The sequence below is a fragment of the Salvelinus sp. IW2-2015 genome, linkage group LG27 (assembly GCF_002910315.2).
Source record: "Salvelinus sp. IW2-2015 linkage group LG27, ASM291031v2, whole genome shotgun sequence".
NCBI classification, from domain to species: domain Eukaryota; kingdom Metazoa; phylum Chordata; class Actinopteri; order Salmoniformes; family Salmonidae; genus Salvelinus; species Salvelinus sp. IW2-2015.
In genome coordinates, this window is record NC_036867.1 from 18,355,498 (window position 1) to 18,370,753 (window position 15,256).

Here is a 15,256-nt window from a genome sequence, read left to right on the forward strand (position 1 = left end):
TGGTTTAAATTGTGTTTCTCTCTGAGAATAGCAATGACTGGTTTATTTAGTTTTTGCAGGTGTTTGTGTGTGCGGGCATGGTTTGTGTGCGCTCGGGGTGTGTGCGCTCGGTGTGTGTGCGCATGGTGTGTGTGTATGCGCTGTGTGTGTGTGTGTCAGGTGTCTGGATGTTGTCAGTCAAACAGCCTATAAATAGACCTGTACACACAGGACTGAAACAAAACAAATGACAAGCACCCTTCAGACAATAGCTCTAAATGTATGCATGGAGAAGCGGGAACGTCTGTTCTGTAGTACCAATGAAGTCTTTGATGGGGAAATAAAAGGCAGCCTTTATAATTATTAAAAGAGCTCATTGTCGTCATTGTTCTTTTGATATTGTTTTGTTGAAATTCATTAAATGATAATGGATTACACTGCTCTGTGMGGCGGGAGTCTTATCGCAGAGGTAACCACCTCCATAATACAATCAAATGTTGATCCACAGAACAGGGACATYTTGACAATGTGCCGCCACAGCCTTGGATTCTCACAAGGTAACATGCAATTACMCTCCATTCCTCCAACGCAAAACTGATTAGATCTTCAGGCAGTCTGCAAAAGGGAATAATCACTTGGATTAGTGGTCTTTCAAATCTGGAAGGAGCCAGGGGAAGGCCTTACCGAAACTGTAAACCACCAATTGTGATTGTTATTCCACCCAGGGGGATTATCACTGTGGTGTCAATCCTCCATTTGGGAGGATTGGCAGCATTTAAAAGACTATTGCGCCGGCTGGCCTATCGCYACATAGACTGCAAATTTGCCAGGGTCTCAATTGCTGACTTCATGGTAARAAGAAGTCTATTCATCCAGTTGAAAACTGCATCTCAAATGGAACCCTATTCCCTATGTAGTGCACTACTTCTGATTAGMGCTTGGTCAAAAGTAATGCACTATARAGGGAATAGGGTGCCATTTGAGAGAAAGACAGTCTCACCGTGCTGRTTCCTTTGTCTCAGACAAGGCTTATRACAGCCTGAGTGAGGACCGGCTTATCCGATTCTCCACCACCTTTCAACATCCTTGCCACCTGTTTTTTTTTTCTCTGCCATGTCTGCAAAAGGGATACGATTTGGAGCTAGATAACTATGGAAATGGCGCTTCAACAACTACTTAGATTGAATAATTAGTGAGAGAGAGAGGTCCTCCAAGGCAATTTTTTTCAATGCAGTTTATATCCAGTGCAGCACTCTGGCCTGCTCTTATTCCAAGCAAGTTGGGCAGTGTGTCACTGTGTCGTCCCTAAGCACATCCACTGGTTTGAAATGTCACTCGAATGACATGTGATTTGTTAAAGGCTTGACTGTTGGATATGATGGAAGGATGATGGAGGGGGTTTGAAAGCTGGTGCAGATCTCTCGCTAAATGAAAACCGGTTCGGCACGAGAGAGCATCTGGCTCCTTTCTTCTCTACCCCCCCCGTAATTACAAAACACAATGGCGACAAAATCAGCCCGTATAATCTCAATGCATAATAAGTCTCCCCTCGTCCCATATACGCTGCCACTAATTCAATATAAATGTAAATTACCAAGGGAAAATGCATTTTTATTTACATGACTAATCACAATAAAACAAACCCACATGAAATATGAATGAAGTCTATGGTTGCGGTATGAAAGGGTTGCTGCAGCCAGAGGGGATGTTTGAAGATATTTGRGTTTTATCCTCTTTGTTTTTCTGGCACAGCTACAGAGGTTTGACTCACACTTATGTTCTCTGTAGACAACATGTCATGAGAGGAGCTTCTTGTTCTCACTTTGATTGTGTTCTTTGTGTCAAGGATGTCAAATGGTACTTAAACATCTCTATTCTGACCAGTCCCTGTTCAATGAGCACAACAGATGATGCCTATAATTGTGCTGTGTGATTAATACTGGTCAACACTCGGGCTTCATTTTGCGACATAAAGGAGATGCTCCCTCCACACAATCATAAGTCAAAGGTATAAAATGGTTTGGACAGCTCAGATTCATCCACTTCTCCYTGGGTGTCCTTTTTGATCTGATTCTCCCGGAGAATCATGTTGCCCTTCGTGGGGAAAAAACTCGGAGGAGTCAGAGCTGGGACCGTCKTTCCCCTATCTCTGCAAAGTAAAGATAGTTTTAGGTTTACAGATGTGTGTTCTGTTTGTGTAGCWCATGGGGATGTGTGAAACTTCATCCTCAGCCTGAAGTGTTGACACTTGTGCACCGAATAAGTAACTTTCGATGCCACCGACTCCTCAGACGCTTCTGAAAGGAGGTTTACGTGTGCTTGTAAGACAGAAGTCCTGGGTTGGAGCCTCGGCGTGAGTCGATTCAGGAGAAAGTGGTACTCACTAAGCAAGCAGAGTAARGTCCTTTAACTAAACTGACTACCCCCACAGGTCTGGAAGAGGAGGACTGGCGACAGAACGCTWTCCCTGGTCCCCCCTCCCACCAACGCTACCTGAGGAACACCTCACAGAACCCCCTGGAGGAAGACGAGGAGTGCGGCCTACAGAGCCTGGGACTCGCCAGAGGTGTGTCCCCCAACCTAGTGTTCTCTCCCGGGGAGAAAACGTCTGCTGTGTGGAGGTCGCATAGAGAGACCCAGGAACAGGCCGGTTGTGAAATGTTTTGATGCAAATGTGCTTACATAAAGGTCATTGGTAGCTGTGAGCTGTCTAGAGACTAAGGACAGGTGTTCTAGAGTAGACTGTAAAGCACTTTGTTATAACTGCTGATGCACAAAGGGCTTATAAAGTACATAAGAACATTGGTGGAAAAGTACCCAAACTGTCGTACTTGAATAAAAGTTAAGATACCTTTAATAGAAAATGATTTGAGTAAAAGTGAAATACTCCTTGAGTAAAAGTCTAAAAGTATTTGTTTTTAAATATACGTATCAAAGTAAGTATAAATCATTTTTTATTACTTATGAAGCAAACCAGATGGCCCCATTTTATTTTATTATTATTATTTTTTTTAAATGTACAGATAGCACACTTACACTAGTGAGTCCACCAGATCAGAGGCAGTAGGGATGACCAGGGATGTTCTCTTGATACGTTTGTGAATTGGACCATTTTCCTTTCCTGCTAAGCATTCAAAATGTAACAAGTATCATATGTATCATATATATATATATATATATATATATATATATATATATATATATATATATATATATATATATATATATATAGTATCATATATGGGTGTCAGGGAAAATGTATGGAGTAAAAAGTATGTACATTATTTTCATTAAGAATGTTATGAAGTCAAAGTCAAAGTTGTCAAAAATATAAATTGTAAAGTACAGATACTGTACCTCCAAAAAGTACTTAAGTAGTACTTTCAAGTATTTTTACTTAAGTATTTTACACCACAGCGTTTGAAATTTGAATAAGACATTTTCAAGAGGTTTGTAATAACTACGGATTCTGCTGAGACTGAAAGGGACGAATATTTATATTTAATTCAAACTTTTACGTTGTTGATGAATTTAGAACAGCAGTCTCTAAAATGGTTGACTGTAGACTACACGTAAGGTGGTGTTTGTTTCGTATGGATTAATCAACGGCCGCCAAGCTTAATAACGGCCGCACACCTTAATAATGCCGGCTAATTGGTTGCTGTTGTAGCGGGTGGCTAAACAAAGGGCCAGTGACAAAGGCAGCAATGTTTGACTGGTTGAGTTCAACATTGAGGGGAATGAGTTCATTAGAGGGCTCTGTTGTTCTGCAGTGTAATGACTCCGGGTCAAAGGTCATCCTCTGTTTTCCTCCAGGGATCACGGGGTCAAACACAAAAGCCCTGCAATTATCTCACACACACTGACACACAGGGGTTGTAATGAGGCCTCCATTGCTGCTGGGGGTGGACTGAGGGTGGATTTMAGCAAATTCACTGTTTTTAAGATAAGCAGAGTTTGCAATTTTACCAGGGKATTGTTTAAGCTTTGCCTGATGAGTTATAATGCCAATAATTAAGGTTTGAGGGYAAAAAATCGAGAAGTGTGGATATACATTCTGCTGAGGTAAGTGGCATGCAATTTTCTGTCGATTATTACCCAATAGAATATTGTCGTTTGCCCTCCCTGTCGTTTGACAAGCATTTCTCCGTYGGACACATGGACACTAAGAGGAAGAAATATCCTTGGAGACAGGAGGCGGAGCTCAAAAAGAAGAGAACACCTCGATTGGCTCCTCGAATTGGTGCCTTGTTCTAAAGCACCGCCTTTTGCCTGCCCTTCCCTGTACGTGTCACCCGGAGGGGAAGAGCATCAGTAGATGTGGCATTAACACGACTCAGCCGTAGGGATATTCAAATCAGGAAACTTTCCCAAAATTCCCAGGTTTTTCCTTAAGTTCCAGTTACAAGATTCCTGGAATGAAGAGGGACTGAGAATGACATTTCTGGAAAAAAAGTTACCGGAATTTTGCAAACCTACTTAACCATCTACATTGATCATGCCAGCCCACCACCACCACCCCATCACTGTGCCAGGTCTCCCCTTCTCTATCAACTGCTCAGCGCAAGCAGCAAATCTTATTAGATGTCTTTTATGGAAGACATTAGACTTTCTCAAGATCTGTTTTCTCTACCAACAGTTCCTCTGTTTTCTCCTCATGGCTCCTCTGCAGTTTATTTATCGTTTTTCCCCCCCAGATGTCAATAGAGAGGAGCAGATCTGTTTTTCATTATTTTTTCGTTCATCACAAATAGATGGCTGGCCCGGAGGACCTTAGCATGAGCATGAGCATGCGCACGTGCTGTCATAATTGGTCTCCTCTGAATTGAATGCTCAATATTTCATCAAATGTACTTTCAGAAATGTTTCTAGTTCGTTTTTTTAAAGGGATCTGAAGGGTCGAAGTAAATCTAATGGGTGTGAATGGTCTGGAAGAGCTGCAACAGTAGTGCAATGATGTCAGAGACGCTGATGGCCATTTAGGTATAGGTGGGTCTTTAAACCTTYAAGATAGAGTTTATAGAAATGATTTAAGTGAATTTGGGTGAACTGTRTCTTTAAAGACCAATATGAGGTTAGAGAGAGAAGTGTCCGGAGAGATCACAGAACTTGGCTTAAAGAGCAAAAAGGAAAGAAGAAGAAGGAGTTGCAAAAGCACTGGGCGTAAAGCACTTTGTGACACCTGCTGATGTAAAAAGGGGCTTTAAAATGCATCTGATTGATGCAGAAAACATACAGGAATATACTGTAGCTTTTGTCTGCGCTGAGGGAAATATTCTTGTTATCTACACCAAAGAGAATAGTAATAGCAAAGTAAAGACGTGCCGTATTGGGGCAGTCTCTCACCCCTTCATGTACAATAGCTACCTTTCGTTCTACTGTAATTTGAATTGGGCTCATATAACTGCACGAGTAGCCGTCTCTCTTTCTAGCCTCTCACAAAGGGTTGTCACTTGGTTTTTACGTTTCACTGCTTTGGTTGGGATGGAAACCTCAGATGGAAGTCCCAGTGTTGAACATGTTTATGTCTTTCATAACTATTTTATCAGATTTTTTTGTTTGTTTGTTTAGTTTATTGACAATTTGCTTTTATTCATGCCCAGTGCCAGGGGAGATGGAATGATTGTTTCATTTTCTGTAAACACCCACCAGTAAAGCTTCATGTCCAGCAGATAATGGTTATGTATTCATATGGTTGTTATGTGGTTTTTGAGGGATATATGACGCATTATCCTTTAATAAAGATAGAAAGCACTATGTTTCAAAGGTAGTGAAATAATGGACTATCATCTATTGAATCCTTTCTCTCTCGTATTGAATACTTTCTCTCATTGTGAACATTTGGATGGCATCTGAAATGCTGCTTTCAATATGACGCGTGGCCTTGTGTTCATTGTGCTACATGTATGCTGTCGTTGTATAATTATGAATTGTATGCATTATTTTGTGACACGGTCTAAGTGAAAAACATTTCAAGCATCACTAGCTTTTCATGAATATTGCAATTTAAACGTGTTGATTTCATTTTTCCCACAGTCCTTGGTCGAAAAAAGCATTCAGACTTCAAAATGACCTATTTTTGTTCAACACCTTATTCTTCTAGGTTACTTCAAAGTCTGTATTCTAGGTTGCTTCAAATTCAAGGAAAAGTTCAATAGGAAAAAAAGGTCTAAATTGGGCATCATAAACAGAGCAGAATAGACCAGTGAAATCCTCGGTTGTGTCCCAAATGGCACCCGATCCCTAAAGACCAGGGGCCTTTGGGGAATATGGTGTGGGGAATAGGGGATAGGGTGCCATTTGGGATGCTGCCCTCTTTTGAAACTGCACACCTTCCTTCATTGAAAAGACCTCTTCAGAACAGCTCTGGATTAGGCTGTCATTGGCAGAGCTGTGAAGGCGGCGACAGCGACATTCTCTGTGTGAATGTCTACAGTGTGTTGTATTATTCATGGGCTAAGAAACATGCACATGACCTACAGAGTAATTTGGCCCTTGTTCCTAGGAACCAGGCTCCAGTCTCTAAGGGTTTAATTAAAGACTGTGGAGGCAGTGGCCCGTCTCCCTCCGTTGCCTTTCATTTAACGGAGTGGCTGCTGATCCAACTTTTCCTCAGCTTTAGCCTTCACTTAAACACCAAGATGCATCCCAAATGGCACCCTATTCCCTATATAGTGCACTACTTTTGACAGGCTCTGGCCTGTCAAAATTCGTACTCCAAGCTCCTTTTATTTATCACCTGATTTAACAAAAGCCACATCTCAATAGGCGGTACAGGTGTCCTCTGACATGGCACAAGTTGGGGGGGTGGTAATTTACTCTATTGTTCCTCAAGCAAGGGGAGAGGTCAATGACATCAGAAGGCACTGTCAGACCAACTCCTTGAAGATCCTACTCCATGAAGTTTTCCTGACATATTTTTTTACCCTGAGGGCGAGACTGATCCGTGGAGAACGGACACCAAATTAGAACGGATACATTATGGTCCGTAGTCTGTGCGTGTGTGGAGTGTGTTACGTAAACTGCGTGGGGGTAGGTACTGTAATTAGCTAAATGARGGTTACGTATCCGTCGGGCCAGTCAAAATTTCAATGGGTGAAAATTGTGTGCGTCTCCGCAGCATCTCCGCGGACAGTCAATGTACTACTCCCAATGAGAAACCATTGAAAATCATGATTATGGAACAAATCAACAGGCCAATCTGGCCTCTCCCTTAAGTGTGTGTAAATTACTGTTTTTGTATGTGGATATTGTTTTTCAACAGGAAAAGTAAAAAAAATATCGTACGTCTTTGAACACAGATCCTCCCTGAGTTATTAGGAGTTTKTCCTCCTGACTAGGAAGTTGTCACCTATCTTCCATCCCCAGAAATGGACAGAACAACTTACAGTGAGTAGTGTAATGCCCATTCAAAAAAGACYATCATGATATATTTTTCTGTAACAGATCAATTAACGTTGCTCTGAATTAGTAAGTAAACAACGGGTACTGTAAATGCGTAGTGATTTTGTCCAAAAATATTTTCATTCAAAACCCAATTTTTGGGGTTATTGTTTAGAATGATAGACTTTCATTCTGTGCTGTTATATTTACCAAAAGTGTTTCAGGCACTTGAATATTGGGTTGTGGTCAAAACAAAAGTACAGTGTTGTTAGTCTGAATATAATTTTTTTAATTGCCTTGGATTGGATTAATTCAAAAGGAACATGAATGGGAAATATTGCATAGCTGACGCTTCCTCTTTCATTTTGCGCTTAATTGCTTTGATGAATAAAATGCACTTTATTCCCCCTGTATGTATCAAATGTTTATATTAGGACAGCCTCAGAAGCTGGTCACATCGTTTATTTTCTGCGTACCATATTTAAATTACAAATCAAAAACATTCATGCAAAGTATATTGTATAAATTGCACATTTCCATTTCAAATTCAAGCTTTCTAAATCACTTGGGGCTGTGGATTTCATCATACGCACAAATCCGTGCGCACAAACGTTTTATGAATGAGGCCCCTGGGTTGCTGCCTCTGGATTCCCATGAAGTGAAATTGAATAGTGTACTGTATTTGTATACAGTACCTGAGTGACATACAGTAGCACATGCCAAATGGATTCGAGTATCCCTTTCCTGCAGTTAAATAACCTAGTGGACTCATGGATGGAATGTTATTCATATATTTCATAATTACTAAACAGTTTTTTGGTGTTTCTATGTCAAGTGGTGTGATGTAATATTGGGATGCAAACTCAACATGTAATACATTTCAACTCTATAGGGGTGGCAGGTTGCCTAGTTGGTTAGAGTGTTTGGCCACTAACTGAAAGGTTGCTGGATCGAATCCCGAGCTGACAAGGTAAAAATTTGTCGTTCTGCCACTGAACAAGGCAGTTAACCCACTGTTCCCCGGTAGGCCGTCGTTATAAATAAGGATTTGTTCTTAACTGACTTGACTAGTTAAATAAAWAAAATATCTGACAAGGTACAGGTTTCCTCTTTTTTTAAAGCCCATAACCATGTGTGTGAGGTGCCTTCGGAAAGTATTCAGACCCCTTGACTTTTTCCACATTTTGTTACATTTGTTACGCCTTATTCTAAAGTTGATTAAATGTTTTTTCCCTCTCAATCTACAAACAATACCCCATAATGACAAAGAAAAACTGGTTTAAAAAAAACGGAAATATCACATTTACATAATTATTCTGAACCTTTACACAGTACTTTGCTGAAGCACCTTTGGCAGCGATTACAGCATCAAGTCTTCATGGGTATGATGCAACAATACACCAGTTTCTTCCATTCTTCTCTGCAGATCCTCTCAAGCTCTTTCTCCCCCGATTGCTCAGTTTGGCTGGTCGGCCAGCTCTAGGAAGAGCCTTGGTGGTTCTAAACTTCTGGAGGCCACTGTGTTCTTGGGGACCTTCAAAGATGCGGAAATGCTTTTTGTACCCTTCCCCAGATCTGTGCCTCGACACAATCCTGTCTCAGAGCTCATGGCTTGCTATTTGCTCTGACATGCACTGTCAATTGTGGGACCTTATATAGACAGGTGTGTGCCTTTCCAAATCATGTCCAATCAATTGAATTTACCACAGGTGGACTCCAATCAAGTTGTAGAAATATCTCAAGGACGATCAACGGAAACAGGATGCACCTGAGCTCAATTTTGAGTCTCATAGCAAAGTGTCTGAATACTTATGTAAATAAGGTATTTCTGTTTTTTTATTTTTTATAAATTTGTTAAATTATCTAAAAAACTGTTTACGCGTTGTCATTATGGTGTTTACTTTCTGAATACTTTCCGAAGGCACTGTATACTTTGGTTCCAACGTAGATTTGTTTAAGACTACCAAGAAACGCTCTGTGTGATCCTGATTTAGCCAACTGCAGTAAAAGGTTAAATGGCACAGTCAGTTACTACAGTGCCTTGCAAAAGTATTCACCCCCTTTGGTGTTTTTCCTATTTTGTTGCATTACAACCTGTAATTTAAATGGATTTTTATTTCGACATGCACAAAATAGTACAAATTGGTGAAGTGAAATGAAAAAAATWACTTGTTATAAAAAGCTGAAAGTGYTGRYTGCATATGTATTCACCCCCTTTGCTATGAAGCTCCTAAATAAGATCTGGTGCAACCAATTACCTTCAGAAGTCACATAATTAGTTAGATTGCACACAGGTGGACTTTATTTAAGGGTCACATGATCTGTCACATGATCTCAGTATATATACACCTGTTCTGAATGGCCCCAGAGTCTGCAACACCACGAAGCAAGGGGCACCACCAAGCAAGCGGCACCATGAAGACCAAGGTGCTTTCCAAACAGGTCAGGGTCAAAGTTGTGGAGAAGTACAGATCAGGGTTGGGTCATAAAAGAATATCCGAAACTTTGAACATCCCACGGAGCACCATTATATCGATTATTAGAAAATGGAAAGAATATGGCACCACAACAAAACTGCCAAGAGAGGGCTGCCCACCAAAATTCACAGACTAGGCAAGGAGGGCATTAATCAGAGAAGCAACAAAGAGACCAAAGATAACCCTGGAGCTGCAAAGCTCCACAGCGGAGATTGGAGTATCTGTCCATAGGACCATTTTAAGCCGTACACTCCACAGAGTTGTGCTTTATGGAAGAGTGGCCAAAAAAAGCCATTGCTTAAAGAAAAAAATAAGCGAACATGATTGGTGTTTGCCAAAAGGCATGTGGGAGACTCCCCAAACATATGGATGAAGGTACTCTGGTCAGATGATACTAAAATTTAGCTTTTTGGCCATCAAGGAAATGCTATGTCTGGCGCAAACCCAACACCTTTCATCACACAGAGAACCCCATCCCCACAGTGAAGCATGGTGGTGGCAGCATCATGCTGTGGGGATGTTTTTCATCGGCAGGGACTGGGAAACTGGTCAGATTTGAAGAAATGATGGATGGTGCTAAATACAGGGAAATTCTTGAGGGAAACCTGTTTCAGTCTTCCATAGATTTGAGACTGGGATGGAGGTACACCTTCCAGCAGGACAATCACCCTAGCTCTACAAAGTATTGACTTTGGGGGGGGGTGTGAATAGTTATGCATGCTCAAGTTTTCAGTTTTTTTGTCTTATTTCTTGTTTGTTTCACAATAAAAAAATATTTCGCATTTTCAAAGTGATAGGCATTTTGTGTAAATCAAATGATACAACCCCCCCAAAATCTATTTTAATTCCAGGTTGTAAGGCAACAAAATAGGAAAAATGCCAAGGGGGGTGAATACTTTCACAAGCCACTGTAAGTCCTCAGTTGATTTCAATTGGTGGACTTTTCTGCTTCTTCCCCTTCAAATTTCAACAACCTTGGAATTTCCCCCAACTTCTGATTTCTGACTGTACTGTGTGCATTTATGCCCTGGTTCATTGTTAGTTTGTTTGCCTGTGTTGTTTGTAATTGCATTAGCGGTATTAATGATGCTGAGTCTCAGGAACGTACAGGGAATTTACGTCTGTCTGAGGAACGCCTCCAGTGCTGTCTCTGTGTACCGGAGGGATCAGTGGAGACAATCTGGGTTTTACACTGATTGACTTTGAGAATAGGAATAAGCTCAGGGTTTCTTCAAATGTAGTGTGAATGAAGAGAAGGAAGTTTGGAGGACAGAGGGACTAGAGGCTGAGGAGCAATCACTCCCTCTGTGTCCCAAATGGGCACCATATTCTCTACATAATTTTTGACCAGACTGACTAGCCTTTGACCAGCATTTTGACTGCTGAAAAGTAGTGCACTATATAGGGAATAGGGTGCCATTTGGGAACCATGCTCTGAGTGAGAATAACAAATAACAAGTATTGAAAAGGAAATGCATTGTAATATCGAGTGTGATCAACATGACTAATTTGAGGTAGGCATTTTCGTTCATGTTAAAGTTGATAGGCTTACATTTTGTGATTAGCTGACTATATTGCATGTACCTTGTCCTTCGAAGAAATATGCCTATACTCTAGCTATGAATCTAATGATCCTCCTATGTATATTTCCTATCAGCCTGACAGGAAGTGCCAGACAGATATAGAATCACTAGAACAGGGAGTGAACCTCTTGAAGTTACACACTAAATGGCTGACACATTATGGCATCAAATCAAATCAAATGTTATTTGTCACATGCGCTTACCACTGTACGCCCTTAACCAACAATGCAGTTTTAAGAAAAATAAGTGTTAGGTAAAAAAATAGATAAGTAAAAAATAAAAGTAAAAATGACATAGTTAAAGAGCAGCAGTAAAACAACAGTAGCGAGGCTATATACAGGGGGTACTGGTACCTGTCTCTTATACACATCTAGATGTGTATAAGAGACAGTACTGGTACAGAGTCAATGTGCGGGGGCACCGGGTAGTCGAGGTAATTGAGGTAATATGTACATGTAGGTAAAGTTAAAGTGACTATCCATAGATAATAAACAGAGTAGCAGCAGCATAAAAGAGATAGAGGGGGGGGGGGGGGGTGCAAATAGTCTGGGAAGCCAGTTGATTAGCTGTTCAGGAGTCTTATGGCTTGTGGGTAGAAGCTGTTAAGAAGCCTTTTAGACCTAGACTTGGCGCTCCGGTACTGCTTGCCGTGCGGTAGCAGAGAGAACAGTCTATGACTAGGGTGACTGGAGCCTTTGACAATTATTAAGGCCTTCCTCTGACACCGCCTGGTATAGAGGTCCTGGATGTCAGGAAGCTTGGCCCCAGTGGTGTACTGGGCCGTACACACTACCCTCTGTAGTGCCTTGCGGTCGGAGGCTGAGCAATTGCCATACCAGGCAGTGATGCCTCCAGTCAGATCATTGACTTGAATAGGGATTACCATTCTACTGATTCTATTTATGTGGTCCCAGACACACCAGTCTATGGCCGTCTGACCAGTTGTTAGAGGAAACACAAAATATTTTCCCTCTGCCCCCCCTGTACCCATTGGCTAAATTTGGATCAGCCATCAAAGCTCCTGATAGGCTGCAGCAGAGAGTCATTCCTGTTGCTAGGATCCTGTTGCTAGGTTCATTGCCATCTCAGGCGGCTCAGCAGGAAACATGCAATGAATCATGGATGGTTGATTTCTCTCTGGCCCCGTTTATACAGTGCCTTCAGAAAGTATTCATACCCCTTGACTTATTCCACATTTTGCTGTCTTACAGCCTGAATTAAAAATGGATTCAAGATATGTTATTTTTTCATCCATCTACACACAATACCGCATCATGACTAAGTGAAAACATGTTTTAAGACATTTTTGCTAACTTTTTCAAAATTAAATACAGACATTTCTCATTTACTTAAGTAGTCACACCCCTGAGTCAATCATTTGTAGAAGCATCTTTGGTTGCGATTACAGCTCTGAGTCTTTTTGGGCCAGTCTCTAAGAGCTTTGCACACAACATTCTTCAAGCTCTGTCAATTTGATTATTGATCTTCGCTAGACAGCCTTTTCATAGTCTTGCCATAGATTTTCAAGATGATTTAAGTAAAAACTTGAACTAGGCCTCTCAGGAACATTCACTGRCATCTTGGTAAGCAACTCCAGTGTAGATTTGGACTTGTGTTTTAGGTTGTTGTCCTGCTGAAAGGTGAATTCGTCTCCCAGCGTCTGACGGAAATCAGACTGAACCACGTTTTCCTCTAGGATTTTGCCTGTGCTTATAGCTGTTTTCCTTATTTTTATCCTAAAAAACTCCCTAGTCCTTGCCAATGACAAGCATACCCATAACATGATGCAGCCACCAAAATGAAAATTGAAAATATGAAGTGTAACTCAGTGATGTTGTGTTGTATTTTGCCTAAACATAACGCTTTGTATTCAGGACAAAACGTTAATTTCTTTGCCAATGTATTTGCAGTATTACTTAAGTGCCTTGTTGCAAACAGGATGCTTTGGAATATTTTTGTTCTGTACAGACTTCCTTACTTTCACTCTACCATTTAGGTTAGTTTTGTGGAGTAACTACAATGTTGTTGATCCATCCTCAGTTTTTTCATGTCACAACCATTAAACTCTAACTGTTTTAAAATCACCTTTGGATGGTGAAATACCTGAGCATTTCCCTTTCRTTCTGGCAACTGACTTTTTAAACACATCTATCAATTGGTGCCCTTCTTGTACACCTTCTTGTACACATCACGGACAAACTGAATTGGTCCACCCACACAGACAGCGTTGTGAAGAAGGCGCAGCAGCGCCTCTTCAACCTCAGGAGGCTGAAGAATTCGGCTTGTCACCAAAAGCACTCACAAAACTTCTACAGATGCAAACAATCGAGACATCCTGTCGGGCTGTATCACCGGCCTGGTACGGGCAACTGCTCCGCCCACAACCGGTAAGGCTCTCCAGAGGGTAGTGAGTGTCTGCAGAACGCACCACGGGGGCAAACTACCTGCCCCTCCAGAACCTACACCACCCGATGTCACAGGAAGGCCATAAGATCATCAAGGACAACACACCCAAGCCCCCTGCTGTTCACCCCGCTATCATCAGAAGGCGAGGTCAGTAACAGGTGCATCAAAGCATGGACCGAGAGACTGAAAACCGCTTCTATCTCAAGGCCATCAGACTGTTAAACAGCACCACTAACATTTAGCGGCGCTGCCACATAACTGACTCAACTCCAGCCACTTTAAAATGGGAATTGATGGAAATTATGTAAAAATGTACCACTTAGCCAACTTTAAACAATGCCACTTAATATAATGTTACATACCCTACATTACCCATCTCATATGTATATACTGGTACTCAATATCATCTACTGCATCTTGCCATCTTTATTAATACATGTACCACTAGCCACTTTAAACTATGCCACTTTATGTTTACATACCTACAAGTACTCATCTCCATATGTATATACCGTACTCTATACCATCTACTGCATCTTGCCATGCCGTTCTGTACCACCACTCATTCATATATCTTTATGTACATATTCTTTTCCCTTTACACTTGTGTGTGGTGATAAGGTAGTAGTTTGTGGAATTGGTTAGGTTAGATACTTGCTTGGGTTATTACTGATTGTCGGAACTAGGAAGCACAAGCATTTTGCTACACTCGCATTAACATCTGCTAACCATGTGTATTGTGACTAATAAATTTGATTTGATTTGATTTGATTTCTTGCCAGGCATTGGAAAAACCTTGCCTGGTCTTTGTGCGTTGAATCGGTGCTTGAAATTCATACTCGATTGAGGAACCTTACAAATAAGTGTATGTGTGGGGTACATAAACCTCAGCAAAAAGAAACGTCCCTTTTTCAAAACTTTCACAGATCTTCATGTGTAAAGGGTTTAAAACACTGTTCCCATGCTTGTTCAATGAACATAAAACAATTAATGAACATGCACCTGTGTGGAACGGTAGTAGAACACTAACAGCTTACAACGGTAGGAAATTAAGGTCACAGTAATGAAAACTTAGGAAGTAATGAAACTTTAGGACACTAAAGAGGCATTTCTACTGACCCTGAAAAACACCAAAAGAAAGATGTCCCTGCTCATCTATGTGAATGTGCCTTAGGCTCTACAAGGAGGCATAAGTATGCAGATGTGGCCAGGGTAATAAATTGCAATGTCCGTACTGTGAGCGCCTAAAACAGTGCTACAGGCAGACAGGACGGACAGCTGATCGTCCTCACAGTGGCAGACCACGTGTAACAACACCTGCACAGGATTGGTCACATTCGAGCTCCTGTACCTGTCCACAGGTGTGATGACAACAACTGCCCGAGTTACACCAGGAACGTACAATCCCTCCATCAGTGCTCAGACTGT

At 41.3% G+C, this 15,256-nt stretch overlaps 1 protein-coding gene across 5 annotated transcripts in view; it reads left to right on the forward strand.

The window, feature by feature from the left end:
- Positions 1–8,449, forward strand: part of LOC111953758 (dnaJ homolog subfamily B member 6-like) — a 73,521-nt gene extending 65,072 nt beyond the window's left edge. For 3 of the 5 annotated variants that reach the window (XM_023973231.2, XM_023973229.2, XM_023973230.2), the window contains exon 9: positions 2,411–2,828. In XM_023973231.2, coding sequence (XP_023828999.1) covers positions 2,411–2,646 — 236 coding nt within the window. In that variant the 3' untranslated portion in view covers positions 2,647–2,828. Of the gene's footprint in view, positions 1–2,410; positions 2,829–4,119 lie in introns of those variants that run through there. The other 2 variants (XM_023973228.2, XM_023973232.2) reach the window with 2 other exon arrangements.
- Positions 8,450–15,256: the final 6,807 nt, after the last annotated feature.